This window comes from Anoplopoma fimbria, unplaced genomic scaffold, assembly GCF_027596085.1.
Source record: "Anoplopoma fimbria isolate UVic2021 breed Golden Eagle Sablefish unplaced genomic scaffold, Afim_UVic_2022 Un_contig_8269_pilon_pilon, whole genome shotgun sequence".
NCBI classification, from domain to species: Eukaryota; Metazoa; Chordata; class Actinopteri; order Perciformes; family Anoplopomatidae; genus Anoplopoma; species Anoplopoma fimbria.
In genome coordinates this window covers 1808-22393 of record NW_026553094.1, presented here as the reverse complement: position 1 = coordinate 22393, position 20586 = coordinate 1808, and the positions used below count along the sequence as shown (strand labels likewise).

General features: G+C 38.4%; 2 protein-coding genes, 4 non-coding genes and 1 pseudogene across 6 annotated transcripts; 1 reads left to right on the top strand and 6 right to left on the bottom strand.

Annotated features, from left to right (window-relative positions):
- Positions 1 to 444: 444 nt before the first annotated feature.
- LOC129116310 (uncharacterized) lies at positions 445 to 2582 on the bottom strand. The gene is made up of 4 exons (XM_054627264.1): positions 2097 to 2582; positions 1684 to 1889; positions 984 to 1098; positions 445 to 631 (listed from the first exon to the last, which is right to left on the bottom strand). The coding sequence occupies exons 1-4, from the start codon at positions 2580 to 2582 to the stop codon at positions 473 to 475; spliced, it is 966 nt and encodes a 321-aa protein (XP_054483239.1). The 3' UTR covers positions 445 to 472.
- A 2080-nt stretch (positions 2583 to 4662) lies between these two features.
- On the bottom strand, positions 4663 to 6809 carry LOC129116308 (uncharacterized). The gene is made up of 4 exons (XM_054627263.1): positions 6218 to 6809; positions 5802 to 6007; positions 5333 to 5447; positions 4663 to 4840 (listed from the first exon to the last, which is right to left on the bottom strand). The coding sequence occupies exons 1-4, from the start codon at positions 6677 to 6679 to the stop codon at positions 4688 to 4690; spliced, it is 936 nt and encodes a 311-aa protein (XP_054483238.1). The 5' UTR covers positions 6680 to 6809; the 3' UTR covers positions 4663 to 4687.
- Positions 6810 to 9555: 2746 nt separating this feature from the next.
- On the top strand, positions 9556 to 13766 carry LOC129116311 (hepatitis A virus cellular receptor 1 homolog; annotated as a pseudogene).
- A 2538-nt stretch (positions 13767 to 16304) lies between these two features.
- trnav-cac (transfer RNA valine (anticodon CAC)) lies at positions 16305 to 16377 on the bottom strand. The gene has a single exon. It is a non-coding gene; the product is annotated as a tRNA-Val (tRNA).
- Positions 16378 to 17025: 648 nt separating this feature from the next.
- trnav-aac (transfer RNA valine (anticodon AAC)) lies at positions 17026 to 17098 on the bottom strand. The gene has a single exon. It is a non-coding gene; the product is annotated as a tRNA-Val (tRNA).
- A 1881-nt stretch (positions 17099 to 18979) lies between these two features.
- Positions 18980 to 19051, bottom strand: trnad-guc (transfer RNA aspartic acid (anticodon GUC)). Its single transcript has one exon. It is a non-coding gene; the product is annotated as a tRNA-Asp (tRNA).
- Positions 19052 to 19740: 689 nt separating this feature from the next.
- Positions 19741 to 19813, bottom strand: trnav-aac (transfer RNA valine (anticodon AAC)). Its single transcript has one exon. It is a non-coding gene; the product is annotated as a tRNA-Val (tRNA).
- Positions 19814 to 20586: the final 773 nt, after the last annotated feature.

Here is a 20586-nt window from a genome sequence, read left to right as displayed (position 1 = left end):
AGAAGAAGCAGAGGAGGAGAGACCGCGACCGGGAGAGGACCGCCGACCCGGCGCGCCAGTTAGAGGCTCACGGAGACCCTAACAGTAGTGTGGCTCGGTTATTGTGTTTGTGTGAAACCATTAAAATACCGAGCACGGCTACACCTGACACGTGACTCCGGGATTTATTCCAGGATATTACCAAAATCTGCAAAGTAACCAAAGCTGTCAGATACATGTTGTGCAACAACAAGGACACTATATACCTCTGAGATGTAGTGAAGTAAAAATATACAGTGTTTACCAAGTAAAGGCAGGATGTCAGGATTATACTGCCACAAACACCAACCTACATGTATATCAATCTACATTTACACGCATACAACCTACTATGCTCTCTCAAGCTAACATTTCCAATAAAAAGAACGCTGCTGACTCTGATTTGAATATATTACTTTATTCGTTTGTATTTGACAGTTAATTAATTTAGCTCTTATTCTTCCTCCAGTGGTGAGGGATGGTAAGGCCACAAATCTTGAACAGTCTCTTCAGCCTCTTCGAAGTCTTCAAATGTGGCACCAGGGAGTGTTACAGGTCCTGCGTTGCAGAACTTGAGGTTCTCTCTCAGTCGTCCGACATCAAATTCCAGAACCTAAAGCGGAAAAAGAACAAAAGAAGATGCAACTGCAGTGTTTGTAATCCTAAATGACAAGAATTTAAAATGAAGGTGTGAAGATGGATCTGTGTGTGTTTACAGGTTCGACTCTCACATTTCATGTATTTTGTTGGAGGTAATGGAATTTGAAACAAACAATTAAATAACTCGAGCCATGGGGTAAGAAGGAATAAAACACTGAAGTTTAGATGTTGGCTACTTTTTACACAACAGTTCACCTGAGAAAAGCGTCAAAAATGCATTTGGGATGTCCCGACCCAAGTGGATCTTGACAGAAAGGACTTGACAACAAAGAGCAGAGAGGGTAAAAGACGAGAGGTGAGAGTACCTGGTCCTCCACGTGCAGGGCGACAGCAACATGATCCCACACATAATACTGGGGACGGTAATACAGATACCGACCTTTCATCAGGTTTTGATCAGGTCTCCAGACCAACTTATATCTGACAAAATAAAACAGAGACAAAGAAAACATTTGAACCCTTTCACTAACTTCAGCTATCAGGTCTATTATTACTGCAGCCATGGAATCTATAGAGAACCAACTGGGAACCAGAACATCCAGGTTCTGTTAATAACAGTGGGACAGCTGAGTGTCTGTGGTTAGTTCAGTGTCTGTAATAACAGTGGGACAGCTGAGTGTCTGTGGTTAGTTCAGTGTCTGTAATAACAGTGGGACAGCTGAGTGTCTGTGGTTAGTTCAGTGTCTGTAATAACAGTGGGACAGCTGAGTGTCTGTGGTTAGTTCAGTGTCTGTAATAACAGTGGGACAGCTGAGTGTCTGTGGTTAGTTCAGTGTCTGTAATAACAGTGGGACAGTTGAGTGTCTGTGGTTAGTTCAGTGTCTGTAATAACAGTGGGACAGCTGAGTGTCTGTGGTTAGTTCAGTGTCTGTAATAACAGTGGGACAGCTGAGTGTCTGTGGTTAGTTCAGTGTCTGTAATAACAGTGGGACAGCTGAGTGTCTGTGGTTAGTTCAGTGTCTGTAATAACAGTGGGACAGTTGAGTGTCTGTGGTTAGTTCTTACTCATGTGTCTCACTCATGGCCTGACTCCTCCAGATGAAACGGCCGTCCTTGTAAGTGCAGACGCCGTTTGGGTCGTCGGACAGCAAAGGATAACGTCTGAACTTCCTGTTATGGGCGGGGCTGTGGACCAGCACTGCGTACATCACTTCCTGTTTGTAAAGGTGGGTGCTATACACCCGCATGACGGGCCGCTTACCGTCACAGAACTGTAGACAATGAAACAGGTTTTAACACACGACCCACTGAGCATTAAAAATACACCCATCAAAGTCTCCTTAATGAACTGAGCTGTTGTTGACAGTTTACTGTGTTTAAAGCAGAAATAATAATAATGAATTCTTATAGGACGTATTAAGAACTCATCTGAATCAGACCCATAGTATTCTGACTGTTTGAGCCCCGACCCTCAGTACCTGCTCCCTGTAAGCATCCAGCACCTCCTCCAGAGGGAAGGTGAAGCGGTAGGAGCCCATCCTGGAGGTCTTCATGAAGGCCGGGGAGGTGGCAAACTTCCACAGGAAGCTCCACTGGTTCTGGGCCTGCTCCTCCGTCCGGTCCGGGTAGGTGGTCTCCAGGAGCCTCGTCTCAGCTGCTGTGATCTCGTCGGGTTCCACAACCAGACTCCACCACAGCAGAGAGTCTTTCCCCGGGTTCCTGAAGCCTTCATACCCCGGGTTCCTGAAGCCTTCATCCCCCCTGATGCCATGTAATCCATTTTTGTTGGTGTCGTGTTTCAGATGGCGCACATGAAACTCTGGTTTAGGGTATGGTGGGATGTTGTCTCTGAAGAGGTATTGGTTTGTCCCTGGTTCAGTTTTCGCTTTCAAATCCTCCAGATTCCAGTGCTCTCCTTTAACTTCGTGGTTACTATGTCCTCTCTTGTTTATTTGGGGATTCATGGTCAGGTGAGACAAGTCTTCACAATGGTTCACTCTCCTATGACTCTAAGAGAAGTGAAGTCTCTTGCCAACTGTACAGAGAACAGCTCCAACAAACCACACCCAAAACTCCTCTGTGAGTAAACCAACTGTAATACTCATTCAAATTGTTTTTTTGTGCCTTTTTTATTCATATTGTAGTTTAAAAAAGAACTAAATCTTGTTAAACATTTCTTTTTCTCGATCACCAGGAGTCCTTAGGGTGCCGATGTTGTAAATGTTTATCACTCAAAGTTAAAACATGTTAGGGTTAAACTACTGTGCCTGTTTTTCAAATGAAAAGCCTCTCAGGTTTGCCAGTTTGGGGAGGAACAGAGACGTAGGAGGTGTGAAAACTGTGTGTGTGTATTTGGTGTCGATAATGAGTCCTCTGTGTTTCTTCCAACACCTTTTAGCCCCTCAAGCACCTTTTCAATTATTAGGGAGTGTCCTCAAGTCTTCAAGGACCACAAGAGTGTCAGTCTGAATAAATCTGGATTAAAGGAGACTGCTGTGCTGCATTTATCTTGTTTGCAGGTGACAGCACTGCAGATGTTTGTGAAGATGTGAAGAACCTGTACAGAATCTGACAAAATACAGGGTTTTAGCTGCTTAAATAATGAATAAAAATGTAATAATATCCCTGTTTCTCTGAAGCTTGAGACCAATTTGTGAATTTAATCAGTTTAACGGCTAAAACATGTTTTTTAAAGACTTCATGTGCGTAAGAGTAATAACAGATCTGCAAAGCTGTTATCGTTATTCATATTTCAATAACTCATAGTGTCTCCTGATCACCTGCCACAGGTGGCATGTAATGAGCATGTGCAGCAGCGAGCCCCCGATGAACACGATGAAACTGTTGTTATGAACACATCTGCGGACACAAACGGGTTGTTAACACTTTCAATTAAGATTAAGACTTCAGGAATACCAACCTTCACTCACACACACACCGTTACATAATTATGATCTATTTAAAGATACATTTTTAATTTGATTATTTATTTATTTTACTGTAATTGTTATTATTTTTGTTTTGTTATTTTATACTATTTTTCTTTCTCTTTCTCCTCTTCCTCCTTTTTTTAGGTGTATTTTAGTATATGTATATACAGACGGGTAAAATAAGTATTGAACATATCACCATTTGTCTCAGTAAATATATTTCTAAAGGTGCTTTTGACATGAAATTTTCACCAGATGTCGGTAACAACCCAAGTAATCCATACATACAAAGAAAACCAAACAAATATGTTCAGGAATTAAGTTATGTGTAATAAAATGGAATGACACAGGGAAAAAGTATTGAACACGCTTACTGAAATGTATTTAATACTTGGTACAGAAGCCTTTGTTGGTAATGACAGCTTCAAGACGCCTCCTGTATGGAGAAACTAGTCACATGCATTGCTCAGGTGTGATTTTGATCCATTCTTCCACACAAACAGTCTTCAGATCTTGAAGGTTCATAGTGGGCCTCTTCTATGAACTCTGGTCTTTAGTTCTTTCCATAGATTTTCTATTGGATTCAAGTCAGGTGATTGGCTGGGCCATTCAGAGCAGCTTTATTTTCTTTAAAGGAAACCAGTTGAGCAGTTTCCTTGGCTGTGTTTTGGGATCATTCTTTAGAAATATATTCTTGAGAAAAAAAGTGGTCACGTGTCTTCTATTGGACCAATATTTTACCCGCTGTATATATAGTAGCATTATCAAGTTACAGAATGATATAATACTATAATGATTATATTATTATATCTAAGTATTTATTTGTTATCATTAGTTTATATTATTACCAAAATCTGCAAAGTAACCAAAGCTGTCAGATACATGTTGTGCAACAACAAGGACACTATATACCTCTGAGATGTAGTGGAGTAAAAATATACAGTGTTTACCAAGTAAAGGCAGGATGTCAGGATTATACTGCCACAAACACCAACCTACATGTACATAAATCTACATTTACACACATACAACCTACTATGCTCTCTCAAGCTAACATTTCCAATAAAAAGAACGCTGCTGACTCTGATTTGAATATATTACTTTTTTCGTTTGTATTTGACAGTTAATTAATTTAGCTCTTATTCAGTGGTGAGGAGTTGGTCAGGCCACAAATCTTGAACAGTCTCTTCAGCCTCTTTGAAGTCTTCAAATGTGGCACCAGGGAGCGTTACAGGTCCTGCGTTGCAGAACTTGAGGTTCTCTCTCAGTCGTCCGGCATCAAATTTCAGAACCTAAAGCGGAAAAAGAACAAAAGAAGATGACGAGCAGAACAACTGCAGTGTTTGTAATCCTAAATGACAAGAATTTAAAATGAAGGTGTGAAGATGGATCTGTGTGTGTTTACAGGTTCGACTCTCACATTTCATGTATTTACAGTGAATTCAGTAAATATTCTCAGATCAGTATCTACTTATGTACCTATGTACAGAGACATGTGCACTTCATCGCTTCAGCTTCGATGAGGCTCTGATAACATACATAGCTCATGGTGCATTCAAGTCATGTTGGAGGTAATGGAATTTGAAACAAACAATTAAATAACTTGAGCCATGGGGTAAGAAGGAATAAAACACTGAAGTTTAGATGTTGGCTACTTTTTACACAACAGTTCACCTGAGAAAAGCCTCAAAAATGCATTTGGGATGTCCCGACCCAAGTGGATCTTGACAGAAAGGACTTGACAACAAAGAGCAGAGAGGGTAAAAGACGAGAGGTGAGAGTACCTGGTTCTCCACGTGCAGGGCGACAGCAACATGATCCCACACATAATACTCGGGACGGTCATACACATACCGACCTTTCATCAGGTTTTGATCAGGTCTCCAGACCAACTCATATCTGACAAAATAAAACAGAGACAAAGAAAACATTTGAACCCTTTCACTAACTTCAGCTATCAGGTCTATTATTACTGCAGCCATGGAATCTATAGAGAACCAACTGGGAACCAGAACATCCAGGTTCTGTTAATAACAGTGGGACAGCTGAGTGTCTGTGGTTAGTTCAGTGTCTGTAATAACAGTGGGACAGCTGAGTGTCTGTGGTTAGTTCAGTGTCTGTAATAACAGTGGGACAGCTGGTGTCTGTGGTTAGTTCAGTGTCTGTAATAACAGTGGGACAGCTGAGTGTCTGTGGTTAGTTCAGTGTCTGTAATAACAGTGGGACAGTTGAGTGTCTGTGGTTAGTTCTTACTCATGTGTCTCACTCATGGCCTGACTCCTCCAGATGAAACGGCCGTCCTTGTAAGTGCAGACGCCGTTTGGGTCGTCGGACAGCAAAGGATAACGTGAGAACTTCCTGTTATGGGCGGGGCTGTGGACCAGCACTGCGTACATCACTTCCTGTTTGTAAAGGTGGGTGCTATACACCCGCATGACGGGCGGCTCACCATCACAGAACTGTAGACAATGAAACAGGTTTTAACACACGACCCACTGAGCATTAAAAATACACCCATCAAAGTCTCCTTAATGAACTGAGCTGTTGTTGACAGTTTACTGTGTTTAAAGCAGAAATAATAATAATAATTAATTCTTATAGGACGTATTAAGAACTCATCTGAATCAGACCCATAGTATTCTGACTGTTTGAGCCCCGACCCTCGGTACCTGCTCCCTGTAAGCATCCAGCACCTCCTCCAGAGGGAAGGTGAAGCGGTAGGAGCCCATCCTGGAGGTCTTCATGAAGGCCGGGGAGGTGGCAAACTTCCTCAGGAAGCTCCCCTGGTTCTGGGCCTGCTCCTCCGTCCGGTCCGGGTAGGTGGTCTCCAGGAGCCTCGTCTCAGCTGCTGTGATCTCGTCGGGTTCCACAACCAGACTCCACCACAGCAGAGAGTCTTCCCCCGGGTTCCTGAAGCCTTCATCCCCCCTGATGCCATGTAATCCATTTCCATCTGTGTCGTGTTTCAGATGGCGCACATGAAACTCTGGTTCAGGGTATCGCGGGATGTTGTCTTTGAAGAGGTATTTGTTAGGAACTCCTCGAGCTCTCTCTTTCAAATCCTCCAGATTCAAGTGCTCTCCTTTAACTTCGTGGTACCAATGTCCTCTCTCGTTTCTTTGGAGATTCATGGTCAGGTGAGACAAGTCTTCACAATGGTTCACTCTCCTATGACTCTAAGAGAAGTGAAGTCTCTTGCCAACTGTACAGAGAACAGCGCCAACAAACCACACCCACTTCCTCCTCTGTGAGTAAACCAACTGTAATACTCATTCAAATTGTTTTTTTGTGCCTTTTTTATTCATATTGTAGTTTAAAAAAGAACTAAATCTTGTTAAACATTTCTTTTTCTCGATCACCAGGAGTCCTTAGGGTGCCGATGTTGTAAATGTTTATCACTCAAAGTTAAAACATGTTAGGGTTAAACTACTGTGCCTGTTTTTCAAATGAAAAGCCTCTCAGGTTTGCCAGTTTGGGGATGAACAGAGACGTAGGAGGGTAAAAACAGAAATATTTGGTGTCGATAATGAGTCCTCTGTGTTTCTGCGACGTCTCCACACAGCCAGGGTCAGTGTGTGTGTGTGTGTGTGTGTGTGTGTGTGTGTGTGTGTGTGTGTGTGTGTGTGTGTGTGTGTGTGTGTGTGTGTTTGTTACAGATACAAAGTCCTTTTGTAGTCCAGTATTTTCTTCCAACAGTAAAAACTGATCGTCTGTTCATGCTCTTAAAACGGTGATATTTCTGTTTTTCTTTTCATTTCATCAGCAAACAGAAACAACGTCCTTTATTCAGATTTAGTTGGATTGATTCATGTTTAGGAGTTTAATTGATACATATAAGGTTTATTTAAGTAGTCAACACAACATTTCAGGCCTAAATCCTCCATATAACCCTAACCCTCCCAAAGGTACGGATGGACTGCATGTTTTTACTTTCAGAGTAACCACAACAAAATAACTTTCAAAATGCTTGGTGGATTAAATATATTACTATATTCAGTTAGCTTATATGTAATAGATGATTCTGGGGCAAATTCTGGAAAAGGTCTAGAAAATGACATCTAAACCAATCAGCTCTGAGATCAGAAGAGAGCCGGGTGTTTCCCATCATCCCCCTGGGGATTTGCAGCAGGTGGTTAGCATCTGCAGCAGTCTCGATCTCTTGAGGATGAACGATTAAGTCGTAACTCATATCCGACCAGCCTCTTAAATTTAAACATATGTTTCCTGTGTAGTTGCACCATGCTTTCATTACCATTCCATTACCAAACAGTATTTCTTACCCTCGGCCGGACTTAGCTCTATGAAGTCCATCATAAGGTTTTCAAATGGTCGCGTTGGAGGAGGACGTGCTGCTTGGTGTCACAACAACAGGTCTGCCCGTGTTATGTGTGGCACATGTCATGCAGCTCTGGCAGTGTTTTTGAGCAAATGTTGAAAAGCCCTTTGTAAACCAATGTTCAGTTATCATAGATAGCATCCCCCCTTTTGACACATGGTCAAACCCATGTGTCAACTTAGCATAATGGGGAAACAGGGCTTTCTGGAGGCATGGTTTACCATCAGGGCCCCACCAAACGTCATCAGAGAATTTACAGCCACATCTCCGCCAGAGAGCTCGTTGAGAGGGATCAGAAAGTGACTGTATGTCAGTAAGTGAGGATGTGAGTGAAGGCAGGTTGTGAGCCGTGTGTTTAGGAGTAGGTGGAAGCTGTAGGCAGGAAGCAGCTGTAGCAGCCGCGTCTGCTCTAGCATTTCCTGTGGAAAACAAATCATTTTTATGAGTATGTGGAGCACATTTAAACACGGCGATGCCTGCAGGCAGAAGTACAGCCTCAAGCAGGGCAGAGACTTTGTCAGTGTTGGATGGCTTTGCCAGCCGAAGTGAGAAAATGTGAGAAACGCCCTGTGTTTCCAAAGGGCGCCAAAATCATGCACAACACCAAAGGCGTATCTGCTATCAGTATAAATGTTAACTGTTTTACCGGCCGCCAGTTTGCATGCTTCTGTTGCTGCCTGTGCTGTTAAGGAGAAGGGAGGGTTCGGAGAGGACAACTTCATGGTCAGAAACAGCAGCGTAGCCAGCTCTGGAGAGGCCAGTGACTGGGTCCCGTGATGCGGATCCATCTACATAAAAGACAAGGTCAGGATTAGGCAGAGGAGCATCAGAGAGATCAGTACGAGGAGAGCAAACATGTTGGAGTTCAGCAATACAACAGTGAGGTTCACCATCCTCAAGCCCTGGAAGGAGACAGGCTGGGTTAAGGGTGGTACATCTCCTAACAGTCACATGGGGCAAATCAAGCAAAACAGTGTGGTATCTCATGTATCTGGCTGCAGACAGATGAGAGGTTTTCTGCTCAAGCAGGATGTGGCTAACAGCGTGAGGCACCAGAATGGTGAGAGGAGAATAACCCACGATGTCACGTGAGGCATTAACAGCTTTTTCCGCTGCAGCGACGGCGCACAGACATTTTGGAAAACTTCTAGCTACGGGATGGAGTTTAGCTGAGAAATAACCGACAGGCCTGAGTTTGTCACTGTGTTGTTGTAGGAGTACACGTGAAGCTGGTTAAGGCAAAAACCACTGGTTAGAGTGAGCATTGACCAGGATGGCACCTACGCCAATCATGGACGCCAGGCCAATCTTAGTGCTCGAATGCTACATTCATAATAACACATCTCCTCCCTGCGCTTGGCTAATGTGGCCCTGTTGGTTGATGTAAACTTTATGTACATAATACGTCACTGTGTTTACCAACAGAAAAGGGATCCAAAGAACTGGACAGATCAAATCTCTTCCAGGCTTCTCAGTTAAAAAGACACATTGAAATCAAACAACTTTTTTAGACATTAATGGCTGATTGAATGAATCAATGAAGACTTCATCATCTAGACGTCACACAAACACACTGTGTGTCTCTGGCCCTTCCCTCAGCTCCGTCACAGAGACACACTGTGTTGTCGTTTAGCTGGACAATGAACACACACACACACACACACACTCTCTCACAGGATGGCCGCCGTCTCGCCTCGCCGCTGTCGAACGCCTCAGACCTTTATCATCTTCCTCTTCGTCCTGTCAGGTGAGACACAAACTGCTGACATCACAACACAACAGCGGTGGAATGTAACTAAGTATATTTACTCAAGTACTCTACTAAAGTACAACATTTGAAGTCGTCTTTTGTACACTACATCTACTCCACTTCTTCTCACAGGGAAATATTGTACTTTTTACTGCACTACATTTATTTTTATTACTTCACAAATTAGGAATTTTGCACAAAAAACAAACAAAGTTCAGCTAAAACAATGAATAACGTCAATAGACAGAAAAATGTATGTGAAAATATATTGATGGTTGAAGTATTTGGTGTCACTTTTTGATGTTTACTGTAAGAGTATAACTGAGTAGTTTTACTGTGAAACATTAATACTTTTACTGGAAAAGAGTACTTTGAAAGTGTGTTATTAGCACTTTAACTGTTACAGTGTATTTTTACTGTGTGGTATTAGTACTTTTACTGAAATAGAGTATTGGTAGTGTGCGATATTAGTACCTTTACTGTAACAGAGTACTGGTACTGTGTGGTATTAGTACTTTTACTGAAAAAGAGTATTTTTACTGTTCGGTAAAAGTACTTTTACTGTAACAAATAATTTTTACACCGTGGTATTAGTATTTTTACTGTAACATAGATTTTATACTGTGCGGTATAAGTACTTTTACTGTAACACATTATCTTTTACACTTTGGTATTAGTTCCTTTACTGTAACAGAGTACTTGTACTGTACGGTATTAGTATATTTACTGCAACAAAGTAATTTTACCATGTGGTATTTGTTCAACAGAGTATTTTAATTGTGAGTAATAAGTACTTTTACTGTCACATTCTAAATATGTAATAAATATATATTTAGTGCTTGATTATTCATATCTAGTGAATATATATGTTCTGTGTCCATACATATGTATTGAATATGTATTTACTGCTTGTGTATAAATATGTATTGAATGTATATTTACTGATTGTATATAAATACATAGACTTTCTCTTTGGCCTCTGTTTGTGTCTGTGCTGCAGGTGGGCGGTTTTCGTCCGTTTGCGGATTTAAAGTGGCGGAGGGGGGCGTGGCCTCTCTGTCCTGTCAGTACTCTGTGAAGCGGTTCGGCCTGAGTCGGGTCTGCTGGGGTCGCGGCTGCGGGACCTTCTGGTGCAACAACATCCTGGTGCAGACGGACGAGCACGGCGTCATCTCTAAGGTCAGGCTTCCTCAGGGAGAACCAAAAGATTCAGTTCTTGCATTCTCTCTGCTGTCCACCAGGGGGCGACTCCTCTGGTTGTATAGAAGTCTATGAGAAAATGACTCTACTTCTCTCTTGATTTATTCCCTCAGTAAACATTGTAAACATGACTTTATGGTCTCAATCTCTAGTTTCAAGTCTTCTTCAATACAGCATGATGTTCATTTAGTAAATGATGCTCCATTTAGAGTCAAACAGACCATAAAGCAGGGGATGCTTTAGGGCGGGGCTACACACTGATTGACAGGTCGACACCAGAGACGTATACGGCGTCTCTACGTCACTCCTCCTCAGTCCAGATATGGTCACTTTTGTTAATTTGTTGCAAAAAACAACATGGCGACGGCCGTAATCCAAAATGGCGACAGTGAAATCACCGAACTTGCGGCTTCAAAACGTCAGTCCACAAACCAATGGGTGACGTCACCATGACTACGTCCACTTCTTATGTACAGTCTGTGGTTCACACCCACGGTGGTCTAACGCTGACCCCTGACCCCTACAGGTGGCGGATCGGTACCGGCTGACGGGGACGTCCTGGACGGACAGATGGACCTGGACATCCTGAACGTGAGGCGGACGGATAGCGGGCCGTACTGCTGCAGGGTGGACGTCGACGGGATCTTCAACGACAAGAAGGTGATCATGAACCTGAGAGTGGTCAAAGGTGAGCCGAACCACACTTGTTCTACATCCTGTTCAACATCCACTTGTTTGTTTTCCAGAAGCTTTGGTTCAGACATTCAGGGTTCCCAGAGGATGAATCCTACTGACCTTGATCATCCCCTTATTGTCTGTTGCGTCACAAGCAGGACAAAGTTTTCCCTTAACCTCTGATATATCCAAACATCTACTTGACAAATTGTCAGAAACTGTTGTGCAGACATTCATGGTACCCAGAGGATGAATCATACTGGCTTCATTGATCTTCTGACTTGTGCTGTCGCGTCACCAGCAGGTCAAATTTTCCCCTTAGCCGAGGAAATATCTCAACATCTACTAATGAAGTAGACTTGGAAAATGTCCATGTTGAAACATTAAGCCTTAAAATCTTAGGAATGTTTACAATCTTTCATTTTGTGACCTAAAACAGCCGAAAAAATTGAGTTAATCTTTAGTTTAATCTGTTCTTCTCCTTCTCAGCTCCGGCCACCAGTACTCCTCCAACGACAACGACATCAGCAACGGCCAGTCAAGTCACGGAGCCGTCGGCCTCCACAGGTGAGCCACAGAACTACCTGCCGACGTTCAACCATTGAAATAAGAAAGGAGCAGAGTAGATGTTTCCCATTTAAAAATCAATATAGCAAGATGGTGACAGCGGCGGCCATTTTTATGTGTACCGTTACAGTTAGGACTAATGTAGTGGACTAAAGTCATGGACTTATGAGGTTACAACTAATACAAGCAGTGGAGTAGTAACTTTACAAAGCTTAAAGGGTTAATTAGGGTAAATTAGTCAAATTAACAACTGCTTTGTTTACACACCTTTGTCACAAAATAGGAGAGCACATTTCTTATCGCCTGATGAGAACCAGCGTAGCATTAAAGCATGGTGGAATAAGCAAGCTAGCCAGCTAACTAGCATTCAGCTGGTTAGCTTAGCTTGCTAATTCAATAATTATTTAATGCTAAACTGGTTATAGAAAATTAGCTGAACATTGATCCGTCTCAACTAATGATCTCGCAGTAATGAATCAAACTCTGACTGTTTGTAGAGTTTCAGCTCCACAAATCAACACAAAATAAAAGTTTATTTTAAAGTGATTGTGTCTCTTTTTGTGCAGTAAACTGGAAAACGCTGTTGTCGTCTCAGCTGGACCTTCTGAGGAGGAACTCCACCCTGCTGCGCTCCGACACCGGCACAGTGAGCAACCACGACTCCTCGTACAGACCATAATACACAGACGGATCAGAGCTTTTACAGCGTCTCCTGATGGCTTTGAATCTTTCCGTCATCACATTGGAAACTGGCCTTGAATAGCATCACATTTATAGTTTGATGTTGAACATTTTAAGGAGTCTAACTTTAAATTCTCTCTCTTTGATTCAGGTGGAGGACTCTCTGCCGTCTCTCTCCCTTCAGATCAACGCTCCCGTCCTCTCTCTCTCCCTCAGCGTTTTGTTGATCTTGGCGTCAGTTTTCCTCTTTCTGGCCTTCAAACGTACGTTTTCTCTGCTGTTCCTTCAAACAGCGTCTCCATAAAACAATATTTATAGGATGCAACGCAGAATATTTGTTATTTTTGTGCTTTGCTTCAAACTAAATGTGGTGTAAGCCTTCAGGATAAACACACTAAATCTTATTTCCTTCTCCAGGTGGATTATACAGAAGAGCCTTAAAGACCGGCTGGTGAGTTAAACACGGGCTGTTTGATACGGCCATCTTCGATTTTGGCGAGCTAATGACGAGTGATGCATTGTGGGATAGTTTAGGAGCATCGCAGGAGAAAGTTGTCCAACACAGTGAGACTAACGGAGAGGAGACGGACAGATTTGAGAGCTGGACGGTTAAAGAATGAACAAGTTAAAGAAGCAAAAAGTATATAAGTATATAGATCTTTTACTGAAAAGGGGAAATGTGTTTGTATTAAACATTAAAGTAAAGATATGAGTGTTGTACTGTAAAGAAAAAGTTCATGCTGCTAAAATTTACATTTAAAAGAATCTCAGAAGAAATTTACTGAAGGTTTGAATAAATAATGATTTTTTTTACTTCTGGATCAGAACCTGGAAGTTCTGGTTTCACTTCGCTCTCTGTAAATTGACAGAAATGCCTGTTTGTGTCTCCGAGACGTGCTGGTAAACTCAAACTCTCTCCTCCAGTTTCTCCTCTGAGGAGCCTCCTCACATCATCTATGAGATCCGGATGAGGAGACCGGTCCAGGAGAACATCTACACTCTGGACTAGAGAGCCTCAGATGGACCGCTACCAAACACAGGAAGCGCTTCATTTATATTTAGTTCAACAAATCAAACGCTCTGATCCTACACGTGTTCGGCCGAGTGGCTGCTGATTTACATGACGTTTAATTCAGTGTGCGAAATCATCACCATCAGCTGCTCGTTAACATATTTTCTTTACTGCTAAAAGCCTCTCTATATGCAGCAAAGGAAAAAAGAAATTTAACAAATTTAAACAATGAAACGTTAAAAAAATAAATCTCTTTAAGGTCTCATGAACCGACAGTGGTGGAAGAAATCTTTAAAAAATAGTAATACCACAATGTCACAATACTTTGTTACAAGTTAAGTTAAGTTAAAGTAGTATTAGCATCAAAGTACCAGAAGTAAAAGTACTCAAATATTTATCATTGATAAGAAAATTGTGAACATTTTAAAGTAAATTAAAAAGGCTAGATCTACAAAGAACTTTGTTTTCTGGTATTAGAAGTGAAGGGATGTGACTAAGTACATTTACTTAGTACTGAAGTATAATTTGAATGTACTTGTTGCCTACTTTACTTGAGTTTTTCCATTTAATGCAACTTCCTCAAATAAACTAATAAACTATGGTGTATTATTAAATAGTATACATCCTAAATAATTTGTTTATAGTAACATTAACTCTATCTTTATTAATATCTTCATGACTTTAATGTTGCAGCTGGTGAAGATGGAGCTCATTTTTATTACTTTATATATTGCTGGTAGTTTAATTTATAATACTAACATGATCATTTTTTCGTTTATTTTGCTTTATTATGAATCTGCAAATTCATTAAAGTTATTAAATAAATGTAGTGCATTAAAAATAGCGTACAATATTAGCTTCCAAAACGAAGCAGTTGGTAAATAAAATAACTCAAGTAAAGTAAAAGTACCTGGAAATTAAACTTCAGCAGAGTAGTCGAGTAACTGTACTATTACTATAATAAATTATTTTCACCTCACACCTCTACAAAGCCGGTGTACTATTACACACATCTGGATACCTTTAATGAGTATTTAAATATTTAAAATCAGCAGGATTGAGTTTCTCATGTTTTGTTATTTTGGTGTATTTTTGAGGACGTTTTTATTTCCTCGTTGTTACCTGTGTAGTTTGAAGAATTCTGGCTTTGTGGTTCTTTATTTTCAATTGTCATAAAAAGGACGTCAATTCTGCGTTTTGTGAGGTGGAGGTTTAATTTGAAAAGTTCCCTCAAGGTGTTCCTGAGATAACCGTGTTTATGAGAATGGATGGACAACCCGAAAACATTATAAAAAGAATCAAAAAATGAGGTAAATTATCTAAATTTGAGAGGACATAGTGTTCGAGACTCTTGAAGTATTTCGTACACTGATTTCATTTTGAGACGCTTTCTGTCAGCTGACTGTGAGCAGGACGCTGCTGCTGTAAAATGTCTTTTGTTAGCGTTTCCTGTGATTATTAACCTGAACGTCCTCAAAACAAAGCTGAATAAAAAAACAATCACAACGTCTGTGTGTGATCATTTGTGACAATGAGGAGAAAATGTTTCGTTGTTTTGATAAATTACACGCATGACAATAGAATTAATACAAACGCCTGTTTACCAGCAACACGCTGAATTTCCAAAAAGACCTCCATTAGTGAAAAAACATGTTTAAGCCACCAGGTGAGGATCTGCTCAACTTAATCAGGCTTTTTAAGTTTCATTTATGACAGACACAATAAGAGACTCACCTCTGCTCATGAGTTTTGGGTAGAGACTGAAACATTTCTGGAGGAATAGCCCGAAAACATCACTGGTGAGAGAGACGTCTGAGATAATGAGCAAAAAAAAGAATATATTATATATATATATATATATATATATATATATATATATATATAAACTGCTATTAATATATATATATATATATATTAATAGCAGTTTAGAACTGGTTTCATTCAGCACAAAAACATGTTTCGAACCGTTGACCTCTTTGTCAGGAACAGCAGAGCTAAACTCCCTAAACTTTTTCCATTCATTCTCTATGGTAGTTCTTACCACTACGGGTGTGATATATTTTTGGCCACACAGGTTCTTGGCGGCGCTGTTTTCCACTCCATGGCAATGATGCGTTCAGGGACACACAGTAACACGGTAGACATAAAGCAACATAACAAATACAGAAGTAATAATGCAAACTCTACCAGCATGCAACACTATTGTGGACACTTACACATAGTTTCTTCTGGCCTCTTCACAAATAGGAGGTCATTTCTGAAGATTGTATCGACTAATTCATATTTCACTTAACAAGCAAAGGGTAACATGACCCACATCGTGTTTACGAAGCGACAAAAACATGCTTATTAGACCGTCAGGCAGCAGCATAGAGAAAACAAAGTGTTTTATCACGGCTCTGCCATTGTTTTGTCTTTAAGAATATTAAGGCTGAGGTCTTTAGTGCCACCAAAATGTAATTTAATCAGTGATCAGTAGAAAACAGTGAGATGGACATTCAACAAAACCTATATGGACAAAAAAAAAACAAGATGTGTTTCCGCCCGGTTTCGAACCGGGGACCTTTCGCGTGTGAGGCGAACGTGATAACCACTACACTACGGAAACCTGGTACAGATGACGCGTTCAGGAACCGCTTAAAAAACAGTGTATTTAAACGTTTGTTCACAGTTTTCATAATAAAGTACACTGGAGGGGGGGGAGGGGCACTCTGGCTGTTTTTGTTTTTCTAAATAAGCAATAATCCATCAGATTTATCTCCAGATTAGTTATGAAACTCATTTTGACATGAAACCCGTTCTCACTCTAAACGTTGTGTCTTAAAGCAGTTCTTTCTTTCAGGAGTTTATTCTGTGCTGGACACAAACATGAAACTTTACCATAATTAAGACTTGAAGCAAGAAGAGAAGAAAACATGTTTCCGCCCGGTCTATATAAATATAATATTTTATCTTATAATCGTTTACTATTTTATGTTTACCTATTTCACTTGATTTTATTCATTTTGTTGGTTTCTTTGGATGTTCACTTGTTGTTTCATTTTGTTTCTTGGTTTAGTTTCATCCTAACGATTGTTTTTAATGTTTCGCTGTCTGTCAGCACTTTGTAAACCTTGTTTTTGAAGGTTCTATATAAACAAAGATATTATTATTATTATTATAATTATTAATATGAATTAAACGTGTCGGCCAGAGAACCTTTGATTAGTTTGTTTATGTTTTTATAGTTTCTTGATGTTTGTGGAAAAGAAAACAATGTTTCCGCCCGGTCTCGAACCGGGGACCTTTCGCGTGTTAGGCGAACGTGATAACCACTACACTACGGAAACTGTTGCGTTCAGGAACCGGAGGAAAAACATCCACCTTGTTATCCTTGCTGACGTCATGTTAATGAAGCTCACAGAAAACTGTTAGAATGATGCGTTCAGGAACACAGAAGAGAATCAATAGTTTCGTGTTTCTCTGCTGGCGTGTTGAGAAGTTCAGACTTACTGTGTGAACACATGAAACAGCTCAACGACAGAGATGACCTTTGAGTTACATTAATTACTGTCTGATTATTTATAACACTTGTTTTTACTCATTTCTCTTGTTTCCTCTCTGCTGCTGTAATCCTGCAAATGTCCCCGCTGTGGGACGAATAAAGGATTATCTTATCATATCTTATCTTATCTTATGGACAAACCACCCAAATACATTCATCATTATCCTGACTAATAGGAGTGCACAAAACCCTACGTTGTCTCTTATTTTCCTTTATCATCTACATATCTATATCTCTCTCTCTCTCTCTCTCTCTCTCTCTCTCTCTCTCTATATATATATATATATATATATATATATATATATATATATATATACATATATACAGTGCTGTGAAAAAGTATTTGACCCCTTCCTGGTTCCTTATTTTTTTTCATATTTGTCACACTTAAATGTTTCAGATCATCAAACTAATTTTAATATTAGACAAAGATAACCCGAGTAAATACAAAATGCAGTTTTTAAATGATGATTTCATTTATTAAGGGGAAAAAAGCTATCCAAACCTACCTGGCCCTATGTGAAAAAGTAATTGCCCCCCCGTTGATAAATCATGAATGAACTGTGATTAACCACATTTTTTGGAAAGCTGAGTTCAATTGCACAAGCCACACCCAGGCCTGATTACTGCCAGACCTGTTGAATCAAGAAATCACTAAAATAGAACCTGTCTGACAAAGTGAAGCAGGCTAAAGATCATCATCATGCCGATCTAAAGAAATTCAAGAACAGATGAGAAACAAAGTAATTGACATGTATCAGTCTGGAAAGTGTTACAAAGCCATTTCTAAGGCTTTGGGACTCCAGCGAACCACGATCTGTTTCCTTTCATTGGTTTTGAACAGGAAGTGACAGACTCAGTCCTCTTCATGGGGACGGTATTTATAAAAGTTAAACATTCAGAAAATCTGCTTAAGATGTCTGTTAACCCAAAAGTTAAAATATGACCTTTAACCCAAAAGTTAAAATATGACCTTTAACCCTAAAGTTAAAATATGACCTTTAACCCTAATGTTAAAATATGACCTTTAACCCTAAAGCTAAAATATGAACTTTAACCCTAAAGTTAAAATATGACCTTTAACCCTAAAGTTAAAATATGACCTTTAACCCTAAAGTTAAAATATGACCTTTAACCCAAAAGTTAAAATAAAGAAAATATAACCTTTAACCCAAAAGTTAAAATATGACCTTTAACCCTAAAGTTAAAATATGACCTTTAACCCTAAAGTTAAAATATGAACCTTTAACCCTAAAATATGAACTTAAAATATGACCTTTAACTTTAACCCTAAAGTTAAAATATGAACTTTAACCCTAAAGTTAAAATATGACCTTTAACCCTAAAGTTAAAATATGACCTTTAACCCTAAAGTTAAAATATGAACCTTTAACCCTAAAGTTAAAATATGACCTTTAACCCTAAAGTTAAAATATGAACTTTAACCCTAAAGTTAAAATATGACCTTTAACCCTAAAGTTAAAATATGAACTTTAACCCGAAAGAAAATATGAACCTTTAACCCTAAAATATGAACTTTAAAATAAAATATGAACTTTAACCTAAAGTTAAAATATGAACCCTAAAGTTAAAATATGACTTTAACCCTAAAGTTTAACCTTTTTTGTCTGTTAACCCTAATGTCAACCAAAACATAAAAAGGTTACTCCCCGTCGGGGAATCGAACCCCGGTCTTCCGCGTGACAGGCGGAGATACTGTCCACTATACTAACGAGGATGCCGTACACACTCGCTGTGCAGTACTGTTTTTAACCATACAATGGGGGTCTATGGGACAAGGGCGCTGTTTACAATAAATCACACGCATGATATTATATATATATTATATATTATATTTTATTTTGTTTTATTTTTAGAATTAAATGTTTTTTATTTTATTTATAGAATTAATTAGATATATTTTATTTCATTTATAGAATTAGATGTTTTATTTTATTTATAGAATTAGATGTTTTTTATTTTATTTATAGAATTAGATGTTTTTTATTTTATTTATAGAATTGATTAGATACGTTTTTTTATTTTATTTCATTTATAGAATTAATTAGATGTTTTTTTATTTTATTTATAGAATTAATTAGAAATGTGTTTTATTCATGGAATTAATTAGACATGTTTTTCATTTTATTTATAGAATTAATTACATAGTTTTATTTTAGAATTAAATGTTTTTTATTTCATTTATAGAATTAAAAATATTTTTTATTTTTAGAATTAAAAATATTTTTTATTTTTTAGAATTAAACATGTTTCTTTTAATTTTTAGAATTAGATGTTTTTTAATTATAAAATCAATTAGATGTTTTTTATTTTATTTATAGAATTCATTGGATGTTTTTTTATTTTTAAAATGGCGTGTTTGTTTATGTTTTTATTGTTTCTTGATGTTTGTGGAAAAGAAAACAATGTTTCCGCCCGGTCTCGAACCGGGGACCTTTCGCGTGTTAGGCGAACGTGATAACCACTACACTACGGAAACCACGGTGATGCGTTCAGGTACAAAGATCTGAAGCAGAAGCAGCAGAACACGCAGTCAGAGTCTCATTTTATTTATAGAATTAATTAGATATGTCATTTTATTTATGGAGAATGTATTTTATTTGTAGAATTAATTAGAAATGTTTTTTATTTTATTTATAGAATTAATTAGAAATGTTTTTTATTTTTTTTTAGAATTAAATGTTTTTTATTTTAATTAGAATTTAATTTTATTTATAGAATTAACTAGAAATGTTATTTTATTTATAGAATTAATTAGAGATGTTTTTTATTTTATTTATAGAATTAGAGATGTTTTTTAATTTTATTTATATAATTAATTAGATATGTTTTTTATTTTATTTATAGAATTAATGTTTTTTATTTTATTTATAAAATTAATTTTTTTTTTTTTATTTATAGAATTAATTAGATGTTTTTTATTTTATTTATAAATTAATTAGATGTTTTTTTTATTTATAGAATTAATTAGATGTTTTTTATTTCATTTATAAAATTAATTAGATGTTTTTTATTTTATTTATAGAATTAATTAGATGTTTTTTATTTTATTTAAAATTAATTAGATATGTTTTTTATTTATTTTATTTATAAAATTAATTAGATGTTTTTGTTTTTTTCCTCTGAGGATTCTTGGGCCTACTCTGAATACCTTGAAGGCCCTGACATTTCCTCTGACAGGAAGCTAACGTTAGCATTAACTGATGATTTTTATTCATTGGCTTCAATGTTGTTGATTAAATGTTTAATGTC